At 29.6% G+C, this 23,967-nt stretch overlaps 1 protein-coding gene across 1 annotated transcript in view; it reads right to left on the reverse strand.

Annotated features, from left to right (window-relative positions):
- Usp10 (ubiquitin specific protease 10) overlaps positions 1-23,967 on the reverse strand; it is a 102,165-nt gene that overhangs the window by 11,361 nt on the left and 66,837 nt on the right. The window contains exons 10-12 of the mRNA XM_067274795.1: positions 16,391-16,513; positions 14,459-14,551; positions 14,244-14,388 (exon numbers count right to left, since the gene is read on the reverse strand). Coding sequence (XP_067130896.1) covers positions 14,244-14,388; positions 14,459-14,551; positions 16,391-16,513 — 361 coding nt within the window. The remainder of the gene's footprint in view (positions 1-14,243; positions 14,389-14,458; positions 14,552-16,390; positions 16,514-23,967) is intronic.

Below are 23,967 nucleotides of genomic sequence, written 5' to 3' on the forward strand. Positions count from 1 at the left end.
AGTGACCCCAGTCTGTTTCTGTGATTGACAAACACAATAGTAAAGTGAGGGAAAAATACATTAGTCTGAAACATTTGTAAGAATGTAGAACTGAGTCATTTAACTGAGAGAGTTTAGACATTATCTCCCTTAGTCTTCAGCCAGAACCAGTGAAAAAATCTCATAACTGAGAGTTGTATAAGTAAGAGGTCACTGTAGTTGCTTTTGAAACACCCACAGGTATCCCTTGATTTATGTGATTAATTAATTACTCAATACTACAGTGTATACCAAAAGTGGTTGGTATCTATGTTAAATAAAGACAGCTGGTAAAGCCACATTAATTAAAACTTCTGCCACATATATAAAGGGATTGCAGCTATTAATTTGGCACATTAATCAAGGGATCCCTGCATACATTACCATTTTATGTTTAGTAATCTTTATATTTTATACAACAAACTTTGTATATACCACAGTCAAACCTCATTAAGATGCCCCCTTAAATAGCTACCCTCACTGAATGCTAAAAATAAATGACAAACAGATCTTCCAAATGTTTTGATTTAGGAAACGTCTGATAAACTGCTCTCTGTCAATTTAAAAGCTCATACAAACATGTATTTTTATATTGCTTTTGTTTTCAATAATTTGTCACAGGTAAAGGAAGTGAACCTTAACCTACAAGTAAATCACTTAATTACTGTCTTGTCAACCACTTTTAATCCAGTAGCATCCGAGAGTCTGGAAGGCACTCGAGAAACATTCTTTCATTAAAATTCCTATTGTCATACATTTAGAAAGAGCTGGTTAAAGATACTGCCCGTTGTTGGAATGTTAAAAGTTTTCAAGGCACTTTGCAATTCCTTTCATAAATTTGTCAAGTCAGTCCCATACTAATTTTGGCCACCTCAGTCTGCTTCTGTTTTTGGTTATGAAGGTGATTGTGCTGTGGATAAAATTATATTGGGAGAAAGACTAAATTTCTGTTGAACAAAAGAAAGAGATTTGTTTTTTGAAGAATGTGACCTGATGAACAGTCAGTAATTCATCACAAATCATTTTCATGATCACAAAATTATTAAGTTTAATACAAAATAATAAAATTAAAACTAACAACAACATTACTTAATTAATGCTTCTAGTTTTTTATATATTATTTTATTAATGTTAGTCTATTGTGACTATAATTATTAGTAGGACTTATTACACTGGTAGAAAAACAAACACAAATAAGAAAAGAAGACCTTGCAGTAATAAAGAAATAACAAAATGGAATACCAAAAATAAATATAAGAGTGAAAACACAAAATAAACCAGCAATGAGTTACTCAACTTTCCCGGCAACATTTAAAATTTTGGTAGTGCCATTTGTTATCATATTTTATTTTAAAATCTTTTTATATTTTTAACTATTATAAAATGGCAAAAAGCTTAATTTTGAGGGTAGGGATGAGTTTTATAAAAAACAATAAATGCTAATAATGAGTAAAATTGTCATTAAGTCCAACCCTACTGGAAATACATATGACCACCATTATCTTCTCACCCCTCGACCTTTAATCAACAAAATTTAATAGCATCAATCATCTTAATACACAAACCTCCATGCAAAATTTCAGAAATTTTTTGACAAGCACAGGAGTTATTAAGCTTTAAAGAAAATGAACAAAATACAAAATAGTGCTCCCAACACATACAGAAATTACCCCTAAATTGCTTTTTTTGCATTTCTTGACATTCAAGTTGTCCTGAGTCCAAAAATGTAAAAATCTTGAGGGGTTATTTTTTGACTGATTGCCATACTTTTCCTCTATTATATATAACAGCCGGTAAAGTAAAGACCATTAATTGATATAAAAAATCACGTGTCATAACAGAAAAATATCAGAAAGAATAATTAAATAATTTACAAATACAGTGGTACCTTGGTACTTGAACATAATCCGTTCCAGAAAGAGGTTCGAGTACCAATATGTTCGGACTCCAAATCATTTTTTCCCATTACAAATAATGTAAAATGGATTAATGCATTCCAATCCCCAGTTGATTCGCTAGTATTTTTTTATTGTTTCTTTATTCTTTAAAATAGTCGATATCGTCGACTTAGCCATAGAATATTGGACAGCGAGATCCGAAACACGCACTCCATTTTCGTGTTTAGCAATGATTTCTTTTTTCAGTTCGATTGTTATTTTCACTGTTTTCCTTTTCACTTGACCACTTTCACTTTTATTATTCTTCTTGGGACCCATGTTTAAGGGCTAATAAATCAAAAGAAAAGGATGCTAATCCAAAAAATATAGCACAGCGTAAGTTAATGTGCATGCGAAACAATGACTGTCTCGTAAAGACCAACAACTGCCATATTATCGGGCTAGCAAATGGCTATAGTAATATTAATAATTTAAGATAATTTGGTACTAGAGTTAGGCATTAGGCACCATCTCTTGCTAGATTTAATAATTAGAATTTTAATTAAATAATTTAAATAAATTTAGGCCTAACTGGACTGTCTCGTAACTGACGCCGCCGCCGCGGCGTCGGCGTCGACTTGGCGGGCTTTCCCCGTTCGAGTACCAAAATTTTGTTCGGGAACAGGGGCATTTTTTTTCAAAATTTTTGGTCGGGTACAGATTTGTTCAAGTTTTGAAACGTTCGAGTACTGAGATATGACTGTATCATCATATAGTTTTAAAAATGTTGATATACTTATAAGTGGGCTAGAATAAGAAAATATAATTATTATTATCATTACAAAAATTATATCATTAGACATTAAAAATATGTATCCTAGTATTACAAAAAAACTTTATAAAAAATCTTTAATTAAATTAAATATACAAAAATTGATAATTGATTAATGTTTATTAGTGACAGAAAATTATTATACACAAATTGAAGGAATACAAACATTTAGACAATAAATACATTGACCCACACTTAGCAGAAATTGTAATGATTTCTACAGATTGTGCTTGTGTATTATTTCTTTTTACATTTCTGTGTATATATATTGTCTAATTGAACTTTTTTTTTTTGATAACTTGAAACGTGTCGTATTTCTATTGTTGTTTTTAACACACGATGCAGTGTAATCTAGCAACCACTTGGCTTATTTTCATCTTTATTTCAGTTGATCAACAGAAATAAAGATGAAAATAAGCCAAGTGGTCGCTGGATTACACTGCATTGTATGTTAGAAACAATAATTGGACTTTGTTTATTGATAGGACTTATTATACCGAAGAAATTTCTAATTAGCAATGAGAGGAAGTCTTAGTCAAAAGTGAAAACAAAATATCTTTATTTTCACCTGAAAGTCATCCAGAGTCACCACTATGTCCAAGCTTGTGTATTGTGTTCACTAACATGTATTTAAAGATGTTTGTATGTATGATATAATACTTAGCCTTAATATGGAAGTGGAATCCTACTGAGAAATTCACTCCTGTACTTACAGCCACCCCATAATTCAATTGCAGATGTATACAAATTATCCCAATTATATAAATTAAGTGTAAAAAGTAAATAAATATGATTTATCATTTTTATTTTATGACTAATTTCCTTTGTCCAGTAATAGTAATAAAATAAACTTTGATATTAAACTTGTATGATTAATTACATAATAATATCAATATAATATTAGTGCTAATTGAAGCTTTTTTAATCACAAATAATTATTGTATAAAAATTTAATTCCTTTTGACTTCTTGTGTTTTTTTATTAGACTAAAGATTAATCAATATTTTAATTGCAAATATTTATTAAAAAATTAAATCATAATCCACTGAAATAAGTCAGAGTTGTAAATAGAATGGAGAGAGTATGGTGTCATTTCTTGCAAACATATGAATAAATAATTCTCATTCTGTTCAATTAGTTGCCTGCAATTTAAAATCGTCATATAACTTGCAGGTTATCCACACAAAATTATAGTAACTTATTTATGCCCAGAATTAATAAATTTTCACTTCAGAGAGCCAGAGAATGTGTCATCTTGTCTTATTATCTGCATACTAGCTGATACCTGGCTTTACTGAGAAAAATAATGAATACTTATAATATACTAGATAAGTGATATAATATTAAAAAAAAAAAAAAACACATTTATATACAACTGTATAAAAATCTCCCTCTTTTTGTATCTCCCAAAAAGTTTGTGATTGACCAGGATGTTTGATAATTAAATTAACTCTTCCATATAAACAATATTGGTTGTTTGCCCTTGTGGAGAACAAAAATAATTCATTTTTATTGTTTACTCTAGAGCATGCAACATTCCATCCATTACAAGAGAAACATTCTACTCTTAAATCAACTCTGGTGATTTGCAATGTCTGTCCTTGAGAGTTATTTATAGTTATTGCAAAAGACAGGGCAATTGGAAATTGTAAATATTTAAAATTGAAAGGGAAATTTGAAGAGATTATTAGGTTGGATGCTCTTATTGAGATTACTGGTATTCTGGAAATAAATACCAATTCTCTTCGACCACACTCTGTGAGAATTTTAATCATATACCATTACATAGTTTTGATAAATTTCATTTCTCAGCAACATAACTTGAACTACTACTTTTAAAACAATTTCATATGCTGAGTTCAAAAACTCAGTAGGATAATGGACAATTTTGTCCTAATTTAATAAAGGGTCTGCAGCTTTATAAATAACTTTTTGGTCACAAAATGTATTTTAAATGATGCTGTTTATAATGACTGTGATCATTCCTAAGAAAGAGAAAAGCACATTCACAGAGCCAAAAAGTTTAAATTCATCATAATGTTAGAAATATCAGAATACACATTAAAAAGTAATTAATTTAAATCATTAACTACTTTTTATGGTAAAGGTTTTTCTTTTTTTTAAGTCAGTTTTTCCTAATTTGCCTTCAAAATCAGTTCGGAAAACACAAAAATATAACAAAGTAAAAAATCCAATGCAGTATAATCTAACCAAAAATAATTTTATTAAAACACTGAAAGAAATTCTAGGATCATTGATAGTCTGACACAGGTAAAAATGGAAATGATGATATATTCAGTACTGTATATACAGTAAAAACTTAATTTAACATCCTCTCATTTAATGCATTTACCATTTTTTAAAGATTTAACACAGAAAAACAATTTTCAAATGAATTTTTATCTCAAATATTATTTTCAAAACAGAAATGTATTGAATTTATTGTTTGCACAGTAAGTTGGTTATAAAAATTTAATCGATTATTAAGATCATTTCATCATTTTTCAGTAGTGAGAGGATGCCATATTTTATAGTTTTGGAACCTTTGCAACTTGCTAGACTTGTAGATTGGCATAGCAAAGAAGTAATATCATGTCAGTTTTCAAAGTTCACTATAGATTCTGTGGTTCAAATAAGGATGGTGATACACTAAATTCTAATTCTCTACAAGAAAAAAAACCAAAATTACTTTCAAAAGACAGCATAACAGTTGTGTAAAGCATCTACAGGTGCAATTCCTTGTACATCATTATTATACTGTATGAAATAAAGGCTTTCATAGAAGTTTATACTAGTAATATATGTATCTTGTTTCACCATATTATTCTAAATGCACACACATGTATTTGTATGTTCTAGCATGTTTTTAAAAGGATTTACATATTCCGTAATGTAACATATTTTTTTCACCAGTTCATTGAAAAACATTAAATCAAGTTTCTACTGTATATCGCTAAGATAACAAGCTAATTAATCAAATTTCATTTGACCAGCTTTCACTGATGCCCATTGTCACTTGATAATGACTACATTAGCCTATTATATTTGAATCTCATGGTTCACTTCATACCTACTGGTTTCAGGACAAAACTTTCTATTCATAAGAAAAACTAAATAAAAACCAGCTGCGAACTCTTGCAAGTGATATCATAATTCTATCATAGCTCAAAAATCAGATTATTTTTGAGCTTTGATATAAAATCTAGTATAAAATTTGATTTTATAATCAAATAATTTTGGAAATGGAAAGTAGCCTATATCTTTCCCTGAATATATGTACAATTTCACAGAAATCAATTCAACAAGTCTCATTTGATAGTGATCCAAGGGAAAATTCACAAAAAGGCATTAAAAAAACACTTATTATCCTGCTAGCATTTTCGACATATTTATTAACGTTGTCTTCAGGCAGAATTGTAACAAAATATATTTTCGAACAAACTTTTTAAATCAGAACAACAACGGTATTAGCTGCTTGGAACAAAACAAATTTAAAAAATAAAGCATTAGAATCAAAATACATGTAACATTGTCGTGCATGCGCTATACTGCACAGAGAACAAGAATAGCGTTAGTCGTTTAGAACATAATACAAAACTTAGAGTGTTAATTTAAATTTGTGTAACATCATTGTGCATGTGTCCTACAATGTAGAAATTGGGATCGGCAAATAGCCGTTTTTAACAAAAAGGATTGGATCAGTAAAATTGTTGGCGTGACATCCAATCTTTATTCAAGTTACTCATTTGATAGATAGACAGACATGAATTCATTTTATATATAGTATAGTCAGACACTTAATCCAAATCAAAAATGAGCCCAGACCTAATCCAGATTAACAAAAATCCATATAAACTGAAAATAATTAGATATTGAAATAAAAGTCTAAAATTCCACAATAAAAATACTTTTTAGTGATTGACTTACAAGATTTACTGATTTGAAAACATTATGAACATTAACATTACATAAATATGAACATAAAAACTATTCAATACATACAAACAGTATGTACTTTTATCCTTGCAAATGTCAGCTTGCTACATAGATGCATACTAAGATCATAAATAATGTTTCAATGATCTCAAAAAGCCTTAAAAATAACAATTTTCTACAAAATTTGTAAAACAAAAAAACTATTCAAATGAATCCAGATGAACAGAATATGGTTAAATGGAGTTTGATTGTATATAGATTTACAAGTTTCTGAAAATGTAATTTGATCCTACTTAAAGCTTTATTTTATATAATGTGTTCTGTCTTAATTTCAGTAGAGAGCAATCTTGAATTTTGTGATATGTTGGAAAATTTGTCTCAAAATTTTTCAATTTATTGCCAAATTCTATTTTGATCATTAGTTACCTGAAGAAAAGCATTAAAAACATTTGAAAACATTAATACAAGTTAATAAATTGCTGGAGAAATAAGGCACAAAAGTGTTTAACAGAAATTTAGTTTTAAAATTTGTTTTCAACTTTGTTTCATTCACAACCTTTTACAATTTATTTTAATCTTCAAACACAAATGTTTCTGACCATATTCAACGGGTTTTCAGTTTTTCCTTTTAGATTCAAACTTCCAAGTGTAACAGAATAATTGATGGAATGTAAAAATTCCCAAATACAATTCAAATTATAGAATGTTACAAGTAGCATTGTAAATTTAAATTACCAAACCAAATTATGTATGTTTTGTAGTAGTATTAAAATAATTTGAACCAAATTAAACACAATGAATAAAAATTCTAGCTAATACTAGGATATACACTAGGTGGGCAAAAGTATTTGGATACTCTATAAAGATGGGACACATGCTATTTAAATCCTGACAAAGGGAACAAAAAGTTTCCATCTGCTCATGTTGTGATAAAATAAAGCTGTCATGGTCATTTGCATAACTTTTTTTATTTTTTAAACCTATTATTACACCATTTTATTATTTTCAAAATAAGATGCATATAATACAAAATGAAAAAAAAAAGATATGTAATATTTATTATACAATTTAAATCATAAATTTAAAGTCTAGATCAGGGGTCTCTAACCTATGGCCCACAGCCAAGTACAGCCCTGAAGTATATTTATCTAGTCTGCATAGCTTGTTTTTAATGTATAGCTTGTTTATTGTCAACATTTAAACTAGTTAAGATAATTTTAAAAGTCATAAGAAGTTTATACAGAAAATATTTTGCATTTTTGCTCTTAGACTTTTGTAAATAAACCTTTTCAAAAATGCAATAAAGTGTATAAAATAGAAATATAAAACATCACTGTCCAATGAATACTTAAAGAGATTTTAATATTGAGTGACACAAAACTTATCCTCAATTTTAATGACATTCTTTTGAAAAAGCTTTAATTTATGTTGTTCTTCTGAAATAAAATAATCTTAATCTTTGATTATGTCTATTTATCTGGTCTCCCAGACATGTCTTCTATAGCTCACATGGCCCTTCTTCTCAGAAGGTTGAGATCCGTGTTATAGTTGATGAGACAGTATCTTCAATAGAAGCAAAATTGTTAACACAATGTCAGAGTATTTATACCTATGTTTATACAATTTTGATAATGTTTTAATTAGTTTTATTTTCATATTTACTATAATAATAACCAATAATATTGCATCAATGTCTGCTATATATATATATATATATATAAAGGAATAGAACAATATCAAATATAATTAATAAATTTATTTAAAACTAATATTTTATAGTTCAATTATGGTTTATATAAAAATTTTCATGTACTATCTATCCTCTACAGGAGAGTGAAATCCAAAGTACAAAATTGGTATAAGAATTCGAAATTGAAGGTAAAATTAATTGTATAAAGCCAATTGATTTTCAGTTATTATGCAAAATGTTTCTAAATATCAAACAGTCAGATCTTCCAATGGGCTATTAAGAATAAATAAAACATTTTATTTATTTATAATTATTAAATTTAACAAGATATGGCAGCCTAACTGCCTACCTCCTGCCAAATTCATTCTCGTGGCATCCTTTTTACAGAGGGTCACAATTGATGAACATTTTCCCACTCTTTACAGTTATAGGGTTTTCCCAAGCTTAACCAAGTCCAGTTTTTGATGTTATCTTGCCATGTTAGCCCAGGTCTTCCCTTTCTCTGTCTGCCTTCCACCATTCCTTGAATTTTCATCAGTTTCCCTGAGGATCCATTATATGCCCAGCATATGCTGTTTTTCTTCTCTGGATAGTGGCCATCAGGATTCTTTACATTCCAAATCTACTCATAACTTCCTCATTAGTTATTCTTTCTATCCAACTAATTCTTTCCATTCTTCTTAGACATCACATTTCAAAGGAGTTTAGCCTATTAATTGCCTCTTGGTTTATTGTCCATGACTTGCATCCATATGTAGCCACACTCAAAATCATTATTTTAAGTATTTCTAGTCTTAATTTTTTGCATACATTTCTATTTCTTAATTCATGGCTTTTAACACTTAAAATGTTATGGCTTATATTTACATCATTTTTATATTCCAGATAATTTGTGAGTTTTTTTACTCTCCTAAAAAGTTCCTTTTTTGGAATTTACAACATTATGGCATTGCATGCTTCATTTATTATATATCCTAACAGATTTAAGTTTTATTAAAAATCTGTATAATGTATGTTTCTATAAAACTATTCATTAATATCATCAGTGATACATAACATCCAAGTTTGCTGTAGAAATTGCAATGGCTCAAAAGCCAATTTCTTTAAATTTATTTAATATGTAAAAAAATTAACTATCATTAATTGGACTGCAACTTGAAAAAATTGTAGACCTATAAATTCCCACAGTTGTCTGCTGTCCATCTGTCCTTCATTAATTTTGAGAACACAGACACATGAAAGTCAAAACCAAATATAAAAATATAATCATCCAATGATCACCTAAATATTCAGGCTGTAATATTATGCCCGAATGTTTAGGTCACTGTTGGGACCATCATCAAGCTTTGAGATATGTATTATATCCAGATATAAAAAGCTTAGGGGCAGAAACTACATAGGAACTTCGAATGCAAACTGGAAGTCACATTATTTCAATTCAAAAATTTTCCCTAAAATGGACTTTTCCCCATTTCCTCGACTGTAATTTCCACCTCGTGGTCACAGTTTTGAGTCAATTGATTCCATAAAACAAAATTTGCTGCAAGTCCTGGAGGATTTTCACAAAAATGACTTTAAAGTATGTTTCAAGGATTAGAAAAAACATTGGTATAAGTGCATTGCAGTGGGATGGGATTTGAAGGAAACAAAATAAATTTTGATAAATAAACTCAAATCTTGCATTTTATTGAACTATTCCCTATTCTTTTTGATCAAAAGATATTAAGATGACATTGGTTAATATAAATTATGATGCCATTAGTTGATTATACATATATACAGTTTAACCCGATTATAATGTCATTGGATGTAACGACAACCCTAATATAACGTCAAACTTTTATCAGTCCCACGATTTTACTATACTGACATAAAACCCCGTTTTAGTGTCATATTTGAAGCACTCCGAAATTTACAAAATTAGATTACAAATTTTATTTAACAAAAAAAAAATTAAAAAAAATGTGTTCAGACATAGGGTCAGAATCCACTTCCTAAAATGATTGTGAATGATACTCTCACCACCTGATTTTGGTGGAGTGAGATTCACCACACTTTTAAACAACATGATGATTGGTTATTATGGTATTATGTACTCATTTTTAAATTACTTTATGCTAAATTGTTAAATATTCTATTATTTTTAATATAACATATTATATCAAATACTTTATAAAGAAATAATTGAACCATTTTTAATTGACATACATTAGTTTAACCTTTTGTTGCCTCTTGATTCGACATTATTCTCAAAACTGGAAGTTCCGCCATTATTGAAACTTAGAACAAATAGAAATTTCTTATAAAAGGTAATTTTTGAAATTTTTGATTACATCGAATGTATACTTGGACATAATAATGTAAATAAAGTTGATTTAAACATTTAATTTGCATTTTTATACACACGATAATTTATTATCGTGTGTATAAAAATGTGTGGCTTTTGTGAGGGGCTGTGGAACTATCGATGCAATCTCTGCAACCTGCAGGTTGATGGAGAAACACCAAGAGAAAAATAAACCACTACACACCGCCTTCCTCGACTTGGAAAAAAGCCTTCAACCGCATACCCTCGTGGTCATGGAGTGCATACATTTGGTATGCACTCTGTGACCACAGAGTGCCTGAGGACCTCGTCAGCTGGGTCAGAATGCTGTACACAAATACTAGCAGCCAAGTGAGGTGTGCGGCTGGTACATCTGACAACTTCCCATTGAACGTTGGCATTCATCAGGGCTCTGCACTGTCACCACTGCTATTCATTCTCATCATGGACATTATCACAAAGAATACACATAATGATGTGCCTTGGATGCTGCTTTGTGCTGACGACATCATGCTTGTAACCACCACTCGAGAAGAGCTACAGTGCTAGGTGCAGGCCTGGAGCGACCATCTGAGTTGCTTTGGCTTGTGCCTTAACACCAATAAGACTGAATATCTAGAAATGTTTCCAAATGTGGGCATGATCCAGGTCAACGGTGGTAACTTGTATAAAACGCACACTTTTCGCTACGTCAGCTCAACCCTACAGAGTGACGGAGGCATTGATGATGAGGTACAAGTGAGGGTGAATGCAGCATGGCTACGATGGAGAGAAGTCACCAGTGTTGTCTGTGACAAAAAGATGCCCATATACCTAAAATCAAAAATCTACTGGACTGTAATACAACTTGTCACTCTCTATGATTCCAAATGTTGGCCATCAACGAGAGCAGCCGAACGGTGTCTCCTTCCATGGATATGCGCATGGCTCGCAGGACGCTTGGAGTTTCCCTCTACAACCATATCACCAATGATACAATATGCCAACAATTTGGCATTGTGCCCATTGAGGCAAAAATGAGAGAGAGATGCCTGCACTGGTTTGGCCACGTCCGACAATCAGCCCCAGATACAGCTGCCAACATTGCCTACCACCTAGAGGTGAATGGCCGAAGGCCATGTAGAAGACTGAAGCAATGATGGCAAGATGCTGTTAATGCAGACCTAAGGGCTCTGCACCTGAACGCAGACGATGCATTTGATCGAACACAGTGGCATTCGAAGATCCAAACAGCGGACCCTACATCTGTGGGACAAGGCAAAGAAGAAGAATAGATACAGTATACTGTATTACCATTAAGAAATAATTTTACGGTAATACATACAATGTTAAATTAGAATGGATTTTATAATAAATTCTTGAATGCACATGGTACTTTTTATGGGACCCTGCAGATAACGACACTTGGTTTTAACATAAAAAAATTGCCAGTCCCCTAGATGACATTATAATCAAGTTAAACTGTATATACATTAAATTTAAAGAACACTCTATTAGAATTTTAATACAGTAAAAATATATTATATCTATCATAATTAAAATATAAGACTAAACTTATTTTAATAAGTAAAAATGCAAAAATGTAAAAATCTGAATTAAAATATTACTTATTTAATCTTAGTATATGATTTATTCTATATGTATTTCTGATAGTTTTTTCTTAATTTATTAATATTAGTTTTTAGCAGCTAAAGTAATAATTACAACTAATAATAATAAAGAACTCAATCAAATTTATTATTAATCTCAAAATACAAGTTCAAACAGTAAACAATACATTCCAGAAACAATGATATGCTAAAAATTAACAGATATTCAATATTAAAAATAAATAATTAAAATTGTAAGATTATGGCTATCAGAAAATAAGAATATATTAAATTAGAAATTCATTACAAGTTTCAACCAAAATCAATGCATGATTTGGAAATTCTGTTTTTATATTTTGAGATATTAGTGAATCATTAGTCTGTAAAATCAGTTATAAGAATTAGTGTTGACTGAAAATTAAAATTTATATATGTGTTAGCCTCAAAGACAAAAGAAAAAAAGAAAACGACCACAACGCATTGCGGTCGTTTCAAAATGGCCACGAAGTGAAATTTGCATTATGGCATTTGTAAAAACAGTCACAAAGCGAAATTCGTGTTGTGGCTTTCACGATATTTGACCCAACACGTTCTGGTTAAGTTGGTTAGGTTAGTCCTGTTAATTTTCAACAACATGTAATCATTTGTGAAAATCTGTTGCAATGCTTGATGTTTTCTAACAACTAATTTACTAAAAAATAATTACTTTGTCAGGAACTTTTATTAATAAATCAGTCTTTTTTATGAGAATGAAGAATGTTCCAGAGTTATATATTTTTACAAAAACTATTACCATGACATTTAGAGTTGCATTTTATGTTCTTTAAGTGACATTTGCAGTTTTTATCAATACAGTATCTTTTACGATGACACATTATAAACCCTTGCTTACTTCCAGATGATAACGTGGATGCTGAGCGAAATGTGAAGTTGAGGGTTCGTCCTGAATGTTAATAAAGTTACTCTCAGAAATTGTAAATTCATTATGAGCATAAAGTCAAGAAGAGCCTTGCTTCTTAACTGATAGACCTGATGGATTAATTCTCATAACAGCAGCTAAAATATTTCTGGGAGCTGCATGTCTCCAATCAACATCAGGCACCCTAACTAAAACATTCGAACCAATTTCAACTTGTCCAAGTAACCTAGCCTAACCTGACCTAACCAGAATACATTGTGGTCAAATATGAAAGCCACAACACATGGCCGTTTTTACAAATACCACAATGCAAATTTCGCTTCGTGGCCATTTTGAAACAACCACAATGTGTTCTGGTTGTTTTTTTCGCTCAATGAGGGACTTCAGTCTTTGAACCTAACATATGCATAAATTTATTCAGTAACATATTTATTGTATGAATATTTTGACTGTAAATTTCCATACTTGACAAGCTTTTGATTTTACAGCCATGTTAGACACCAATTTAAAAACTTATTGTAAAATTACTTTACTAAAGAGCATACTAATATCAAATTTTATTCAATACATATCTTTCCTTTAATAATCATATCTATCTATTCACTGTATAATAGTACAAGCCCATAACAAAATTTAAAAAATGCTCTCTCTCTCTCATAATTATAACCCATATTCTGATAAGTTTCAATTTATAATATGATAATTACTAGTTTGATTCTGTAATTCTATGATCATATTCATATGTGATAGAAATTCAGAGTTAATTAATTAGCTACAGTTTTATTTCAGCCAAGCAAACACTTACCAAGTAACTTCTCACTTTGATTTCCATAGAAGGTAAATAATGAATTAAACTTTTACAATATTTCAAAGACATTTTTTTTACCTTTCATTGTGTATCTATTACATACTTTCAAAAATTTTAAAATATTAACAGAGTATCATTTATAACTGATGTATTTTAAATTTACTTTAAACTATTGATATTTCATCAATAATTCAAATAAACATAAAAAATAAAACACATTTACTGAAAATCAAATGTAAAAAAATTACCTTTTCCTAATTCCAATTCAACTGGATAATCAGTTTTCTTGATAACTTTTTTGCAGCCACCATCTTTATCATAAACAAATCTTTTAAAATGAAGAATAAAAATGGGTGGAAGTTTTTCCAACAGAATACTTTTGTAAGCTTCAACCTAAATAAAAATTCAGAAATTTTAGATGAGCAATAAAGTTGCAAAGAATTTCAAAATTCCTTTAACTTACCTCTTGTTTTGTTTTTGCACAAGTATAACCTTGAATAGGCTCTTTGGCTGTTAACTGACTTAAAGCTCCAGATACAGAATCTACCTTCTCTGCCTGTAAATCAATAATATGAATTTTAAAAATTAAAAAAATTATTATTTTATAATATTGTTCTTAATTATATTTAAATAACCTGTACAACATTATTCCTTAGAATTAATTGTTTAATGCAACGTTTTCAGATATTAAAACTTATGAACCAATTAAAATATTAGACAAAATATTTTAATTGGTTCATATTTGCTTAATAGCTTAAGAACTTTGTAAATAATCTAACTTTTCATTTTCATATACACAGACTGTACTGAAGCTAATAAAAACATTTCAGATTAAATATGAATGGAAATTTAGTAGTTTCATTAAAGCATGATATTCTATACATTAAATGTATAATGAATTATCTGATTTTTAATTGCAAGAGAATTTTACATAATAGAAGACAATTTTATATCATAAGTTTCTAGTGTAAATCAGAATAATAAAAAGTACTAATATAATTATTGTTTATAACTTGTTAAATGTTTTATTAGATGAACATTTTTAAAGTACAAATATCCCTCGTATAACACGGTAGTTAAGTTCGGAAAAGTGCCATGTTTTGTGAATCCTTGCTACACGAAACAAAGGGCTAACACAAAAGTATACTATTCTTTTTCTTTACTAAGAGAAATATGTTTATTAAAGCAATTGGTAATTTATTTCCAATCAATAATTAATTAACAATCACAATTAAAAGTACTGTATTACGCATTAATATTAATTTTAGTTAAACAAGGGCATTTTCTTCTTACGAGTATTGTTGTCATGTCAGCCTTTTTGCTGATATTGATCGGAAGTATCACAACATTCTCATATTTTTTTTTATTTTTACCATAAAATTTTTTTTATGGATGACAAAATAAAAATATGTTATTACCCAAAAATTTATTGTAGCTGGTTGTGTTTGTTCAGTCAAGTATCAAGTAACTTTTTCCCCAGAATTTGTGTTTGAATACCAAGACAACACTGTACTTCATTTGTCATTTTTACGAATGAAGTAATCATTCATAGGTAAGCAATACCTAAGGTTTAAAAAAAGTTTAATAAAACTCATCTAAAAATGTTTAAATAAACTTTACTAAATATGAAGATTAATCTATAAAAAAGAAAACACAGCGACAGTCTTAAGGGCTAAAGTCTGAAAGTAATGACAATGACACCTGGCTAATATGAAAGTTAGTGCAATTTTTTTCTTTCCTTGCACTATCAGTTTTTATTAAAGTGCATGAAAATGAAAAGCACAAAATAATTTGAAAATTTCAATATTCTAAAATTCATGAGTAAATTTGAAACAACATGCATGATTACTTGAATAAAAAAAATATTGAATAACAAAGTGTACACTTAAAAATTGTGAAATTTTGGACAAAGTATTTCCAAAACTATATTAGAGTGAAAGTGTTGTAGAAGTACCATGTTGTACTAAGAATACCTGTAAATGGTCATTTTGATTCAAGGTCTAAATAAAAAAAAAAATAATAAATTGTTACTGCTACTAAAATATTTAAATTGTTAGGCTTAAAGACCTAAAATGTTCATCCAGTGGAAAAAATATACCACAATGTGCTCCAACTTTTCAGATCCAGCCACAATGTATTGTGGTAATTTTTTCACTCAATGTGTGTTTTCGGTCTTTGAGCCTAACACAAGCATTACATCATCATAACATGCAAATCCATAAAAAAAAAGAAAAAAATGCATATTATAAATAAATAGGCATTTAAATGAAGAAAATTACATTTAAGTTTGTAAACTAGACAGAGAATTCCTTGAATTTCTGTTAAACTGAATATGCTTGAGTATATCTCTATGACAGGTGAAAATAAATTTGGTAAAAGTATAAAGATAACTTACTTGAATATCCAATTGTAATGTAAAGAATGGTTGAATAAATGCAGAATGTTCATTTCCAGCTGTTAAAATGGATCTTATTTTTCCACCAAATATATCTGATATTGGAGACTGAGAAATACTAGCCTGTAAATATTTATTAAATTTCAGATTAAAACTTATATTTAAAATTCAGCCATTAGAGCAAAATTTGGTTCTGCTCTGAAATGTATGTATACATTGTAATGAATTTTGAGGTTAAGAAACAATGTGCAATAATTTTATTTCAATTACAGATGTGGAAACTGCAATGACAATCACTTCAGCAGAAAAACTGTCTGAACACCACAATCTTCTTGATAAAGATTATGGTGTTCAGACAATTTTTCTGCTGTAGTGCTGGAATGATAAAGTTTGAGCATATAATTGTATCTAGCATCAATAATAGAACATGTCACTGACCGAATACAGAATATAAAAAAAAAAAAAAAAAAAAAGAATATAAAAAAAAAAAAAAAAAAGTAAAGAGTGGCATGAAACAGGAACAGTCATGATGGAACAGTTCATCTATAAAAGAATTGTAAAGAATATTTTGCAATTCCTTTCATACTTAAAATTCATTAGAAAATGTATGTAACATGAACATTAAAGAAAAATTAGCACCAAAGTTTGCCTGAGATCTGAATTTTAAAGTAAAATTTTTCCTGAAAATTGAAATTATATATTCAGACAGTATGTACACCAGATTTGGTTGAGATTTGACTTATAGTTCTTTCTACAAAGAGCTGCAGTGGAGTCAGTAAACAAAACCCGGACTCTGACCTTACCCCTTTAAAACGTTGCATTGCAATTTCTTTTATTATAAAGATACCACTGGGTATCCAATTATTTTTACCTAAAAGTTCTGGATAAAAAGTCATACCAAAATTGACAGTGAGAATCATAAAATGGATATAATGAATTTACTTGGAAAAACTTTCAAGTACATAAAGAAACACACTACATCTTAATAGCCTCCTTTATTAGCTAATTATGAAAAACTGATTTAACAATTTGATGAATAATATAATAAATTGGTCTGTAAAATAGTTTCCCTTGCTCTGGCTACAATGGAAATAGTCACCTGGTGAGGTTGACTAAACTTAAACCAGTAAATAATAAGCTTACTTAATTACATTTTGTAGTTTTCTCTTTCTCTTTTAGTTTATTTAAGTTAGATTGTGATCTTGGTTTTACTTTTTTCACTGTTTTTCTGTTGACTGTTTTAAGACCAAATGTTATTAATGCTATAACAAATAGTCATAAATAACTCAAAACCAATAAGACAAAAAATTAATTAATAAAAAAATGACATCCAAAGAGACACATCTGAGATGTAAAAAGATATTGCACTGAGTAAAAATTATGCCACTTAAAATGAAAGTCAAATTTTTTCTTGGGAGCTTCTCTTTGGTAAATATAAACTTGGTGCTCTGAAGCAATTCCATAAGTGCTTACTTTCCAGGTGCAATCCCACAACTAACTACAAGTGTTCAGTGAATTTATCTTCTAAGCCATTGGTGAGCCTTAATTAATAAAAGCGATTTTCTGAAAGTTTAGAGCTATGTAACGAGATATACATAACATTTTGTTATGAAATAGCCTTCATGGGTTAATATCATTTCAATATCTAAATTTATTGAAGCATCCATTTACTAAGAAATTTCTTTAGATATTATTTAATCAAAAAGTATTTTTCTTACTTCAAATTTTACCAATAGTACAATTCTAGGTTGGAGTTGCCAGAATCAAAAGAATTTTACCAACTCTGCCTAAAAATATCCAACTCCACAAGACTGCACTGAACACACATTCTGTGATTGCCCTGTACATAAGGTTAATATACACATTCCAAAAAATACTCAAGAAAGGATTAACTTAAATATTTTTTCTCCCATATTCTAAACAATGACATAATTTACCTATTGCTGTAACCTAACAATAAACAAATATAAAGATTAAACTTACGATCATAAGTGTATGAACATAATATCAAAAATTTTTATTATTATTTTTATATATTTATGATTAAGTTTAAACTTTATACTTGTTTTGATTTGTTCGTAATTAGGTGTCCAAGAAGTAGCGGGAGTAGATCATCTGCTCTTGTTTGCTTGTAGAATACCAAAAAAATTTAAATTTTTAAGTTATCTGGAATATTTTAAAAATATGTAATATAGTAGAATTCTGTGAGCAAGTTTTTCAAAGGACCAATTTTAAAAATTTTTTAGGCAAAAATAAAAATAATATACTTTTCTTTCAATCATCCATATTTATTTAACAATGTTCCACTACATTGCAGTGAATTAGGCTTATACAGTATCTGTTTAGATATTTGTCTATTGTAACCTGTTTTATCCATTTTTATTAAAACGTTAAATGAAAGTATGTTTTATGGATTTCCATAAACAAAACCACAGCTCTACAAATACCATACTAGAATCTGTTGAAGATTTATGACCATTTCACATCTTACACAGTAGAAAGAGCAACAACCATGAATAAATGTAATAAAAAAAGCTACTAACAAGAGTTGAATAACTTTACCAGCTGTTATGAGTTTTTATTAAAAAAACTATATATACAAATTATATAATCTTATCAAGAGCCATCTATGGCAAGAAATGTAACTATTTTGGTACTAAAATTTTTGTTACACATAAAAAAAATCCTCTTTCTTTCTAAGCATTTCTGTGAAAACCACATCATCTTACTGTAAATAGTTTCTGAGTTATTAATTTTTAAAAATTTCTGTGACTTTTGAATCACCGTGTATTTTAACTTAGAGGTTTAGAACAAGATTTTTCTGATAACATACACAGCGTAATTCCAATGTTAATTTCTTGGAATCAGATTTCTTGATAAGAGCAGTTCATTTTGCTTGATTTTTAAATAATGTTTCTTTTAATGTAAGCAGAATTAACTAACTAATCTTATTACACAAGAGCTGTCACAAAAAGAGAATGAGATCACTTCTGTAATGATGTTTGTTAAAATGCCTGTTATATTTAAAAAAATTCTTATCTTATTTGATGAAAACTATCAATTACTGATTGGCTGTTCAGATTTGCAAAAGTGTCCAATTTTGACCCTGATCATAATTGCAATGATAAGGGAAGAGCAGTATACTGCATTAAGATTTTGTCACTGCCTTAAGAAACCAGCTATCAAAGTATATAAAATGTTGAAGGAGGCATATGATGAAAATGTTTTATCACATGCAACAAGCATTTGAATGATTTAAAGAGTTCCAAGAAGTGTGTCATTCGAGGAACAAGAATGATGGACAAAGCTGTCCAGTGATAGTTGTTACTGATAAAGCAATCGACACTGCTATTGTCATTGTATGAGAATATTATCAAGTGACAATATTTGTAAAATGGCAGTAAGAATGTCTCATGGTAGTGCTAATGTAATATTGCATGATCACTTGCACATGACATGCATCTGTGCAAGGTAGGTGATTACACCTAAATAGATATTCGTGTATGTTGATGTCTGCCAAATATGGAAAACAAATTTTGAGGAACTTGACAATGCTTTCTTGGAAGGCGTAATAGCCAGAGATGAATCCTGAATTCATTATTATGGTCCAGAGTCATAGTAACAAAGTCATGCAAATGAAAATCGCCTTCTCTCAAACCCAAAAAGGTAAGATTGTGCCTTCTGTTGGAAAGACAATGATCATCGCATTCTTTGTAGTGCTGGGATGATTTGTCAACATACCATACCACCGCATATGACTGCCACAGATGCATATTATATCACTGTTCTGCAATATTTACAGAGCATATAAAGGAAAAAGGCCTATTCTGTCTGCAGGAGGATGGACACAGCACCATAATAATGCCAAACTCCATGTGTTCAATTTGTAATAGAACACTCAGTGAAAAACATTTCCTGCTTGCTACATTCTCCCTGTAGTACAGACTTAGCCCTTTGAAACTTTTTTCTTTTTCCATTGTTAAAAAAATCATTACAGGATTAGTGCATTCCATCAGAAATGGCCATTACCAAAAAAATTGGAGGCAATTTTGAAGGTACTTTTAAAAGATGGGTTTGTCACAAGTGTTCTAAGAGTGGCAGAGAAGATGCAACAAGTGCATTTCTGCCAAAAGTGCATATACTGAAAAAGACCATGGCCACCCTGACACTGAATAGTACCATTTGCAAGTTACAGTTACCAACTCATTCTTTTCTTTGACAGTCTACACATATATAAAAATAATACAGGGTTATTACAGATAAATTATTGAATTTCAAGCAACTACATTTCTGACAAAAAAGTTTGTGTTATAGGACTACATATGTCCTTTGGTAACGCAACACATGTCCAAGCGATAGTCTAGTTTGCCCAATTGTAGCATATTTCCCTGGATGGTCATAATTGTAGTGCTAATGAGGTCCCAGAGTCTGCTAAAGATGTGGGTAATGACACATAAATCATGTCTTTTACAAACCCTGATAGGAAGGGGAAAAAAATCACATGGTATGAGGACCTGAGATTTGGGAGGCATCTGTACAACAAGTCATTTTTACTGCAATTCCCAATCCAGTAGTATGGGAGTTCTGCATCCAGGTATTGATGCACTTCATGAAATTCATCAATACTAAATGAGGTGCATCCCTATGCCTTCTGTTACATAGCTGCTATTTTGGCAATGATCATCATGATGCCACCTGGTATGTTGCAAAGAAATCTGTGTGTGTTTTAAATTTGGAGAGTTTAATTTCATGTCTAGTGTAGATGACCCAGTTTGATATTTTGGAAGTTACAGGACTCTAAAACCCAATGATTTGTTTGTAATAACAGTGTATATTAATATTTGCACAAAAGAAAAAGTTGACTACTAATTCAGTAATTCAAAAAAACCTAAGTGATATTTTTATCACATTATCTGAAGAAAATATTCACCATGCTTGTAACTTTCAGCAGGATTGGATTTTTTAAGGAAAAATATTTTTTCATCTAATAGCCTTGCAGACTTGCTTTATAGCAATCTTTTGGGAATCTGTTGAAAGTTGATGTTAAATTATCAAATTTTCTGAATATTTTCTGATTTTAGAAGAAAAGGTGATTACATCATACAAGTTTGTGTATATGTAAGAAAAACACCGAAACTTTAATTATAATTTTAAAGGATGGTTTTTAACTAATTTAAAGAATTTAAAAAATAAAGAAAAATATTACTACATAAATTTGTTTTTAATAATAAACATCAGTCAAATTAAAAAAATGAAAAATTAAGCATTCAAATGATAATTACAAAGGCCATCAAGTCTTTCCAAGTTGCAAAGACCTTCCTGATGAGTTTTAGCATAAACAAACAGGCCCTAGATGACATTGCTAATATCAAGTTGTAGTATTCAATATGCAAAAATGTAGTGCCAAAACAAACAACGATGGACAAGTTTTTTGCACAAATTATGAAGTCAAAAGAAGTGCTAATGAACACATGTAATTTGTCTCTTTTTGTACTTACAGTATAGACAGTTTCCATCAGCTTTTTCGCACAGACATATGCCTGTAACATGCATGTTTCTGTAGAACAGTGGTTTCCAACCTTTTTTTAATCGCAATCCTTTTTAGTTTTTTTAAAATGTTCGCGACCCACCCTTTCACATCCATCATATTTGATCAATAAAACAAAAAATAAAAGGTTTGACAAAATATATTTTAGGAATTAACAATAGTGATGATATTTTTTATTAAGTATTAATTATTAATGTGATGATTGAGCTTGCATCTGCTTAACCTCTTAACTTCGAACTATAGAACTAGTGGAAGGAACGACGAAACTAGAGTACCTAGATATCAGAGTAACGACATATGACTCATCGCCGCCATGTTCTGTCGACTGTCATCATGTGGTGTATGGGTTTACATTAAGAAATGACGATTTTTTTTAGTTTAATAAAGCATTTTTACAAATAAAATGCTTTATTAAACTAAAAAAGTTTTGCATTGGTTTTTATTTTCAAAAAGTGAGAGTATAATAGCAAAGGTAGAGAGTGGGCAGATTTCTGATGCTGGGCAGTATGGCTTGAACAGGCCTACAATAGGCTGCAGTTCAATCTTATGTAAGAAAGATACAGTATAATCAAGAAGACTCAAGCAGATAAAGAAGTAACAAAAATCGCATTTGAGAAATAAAGAACATTGAAAAGCTCATAATGGAACCTGAAACTGATCTGACAACAGAAGAATGCCAACAAACTCGGCGAGATATGTTTTCTTCTGGAAAACAGGATTAATGCCAATATCTGCTATTAAACATCTTTTGAAGAAGTGGGAGGATGTCAGAACAACGGTCTTAGAATGGCATCCAAACCAGGTTGAGGTTAATAGGCTTAAAGTTCTCTACAATGACAATGCTATTAATTACTTCTGAAAAATCCTAGAGAGAAAAGCAATCGACATTGGACAGATTCTTTAACCTCACAAACAGAAAAAAAATGCAAGACTGTGTATATATGTATTTTTATTATTACATATAAAAAAATGTAGTAAGAAAGTGTATAATTTTTTATTTTTTTGGGGGTCTCCAGAACGAATTAATCAAATTTCCATAAAAATCTATGGTAAATTGATAATCGGTTAATGAACAATTTGGATAACAAACACAGTCTTGGAATGGATTATGTTCATTAACCGATCACCCACTGTATTATAAAGATGATAAAACTGCCATATTATACAGTTAATATTGACATTCAAACATAATAACTATATGACTTTCTAGAATTGTTTCTGTTATTGTCACTTTAATATTTGTGTTTCTGCTCAGTCCTTGTTATAGTTTACCATTCTGCACTATTATACAATAGATAGCAGGAAAATGTTCCCTCTACGTTGTTTGCTTAATTTTAGGCACTATCATCAACAAAGTCCTCCTTCACACTTCCAGAATTGTATTAGCAGATATAAAGTCAAAAGGCTTTTTATGCCATCCAATAGAGGCATTACACAAATTGCTTATGTTTTATAATTCATTATTTGAAAATCTTTGGGTAATTTACAATAGAAAAACATGTACTTTATAATAATCAATGAGGTTTTGAATGATGTTTACATGAACAGCTTGCAAATTGGCTGCAAACTCAACTTCACACAGAACTTTGCTAATGGCTAAAATCATCATTCATTTCTACATCACTTGCAGGATTTGTTTTTTACAACAGAAAAAAAATCTCTGTTTTAAGTCTAAAATAAATAGATTATATATATATATATATAGTGCAAGTTCTCTACAAATTATCCTTTATTCTAAACATTTCTAATTCTCAGTGAATTAAAAATTAGAGTGTTATTACATTTTGTGAACTGGCAATTTATTTAAATAATAAATTACAAATTTATGAATCTTTATAACAGAAAACCTACTTGGATTTTAAAAATAATTGAAATTAGTTATGTAAACAGCCAATCAGTTCTATTTTATGATAAGTGTTTTATCATGCATAAATCTTCAACATCTGTGTTTCTCTAAATATTCATTTTTGTTGTATTGTATAAAAACATTAAAACAACTGCCAATATTTTAGTATTTTATAAACAAACC

The sequence above is a fragment of the Centruroides vittatus genome, unplaced genomic scaffold (genome assembly GCF_030686945.1).
Source record: "Centruroides vittatus isolate TY-2023 unplaced genomic scaffold, ASM3068694v2 contig_564, whole genome shotgun sequence".
Classification (NCBI taxonomy): domain Eukaryota; kingdom Metazoa; phylum Arthropoda; class Arachnida; order Scorpiones; family Buthidae; genus Centruroides; species Centruroides vittatus.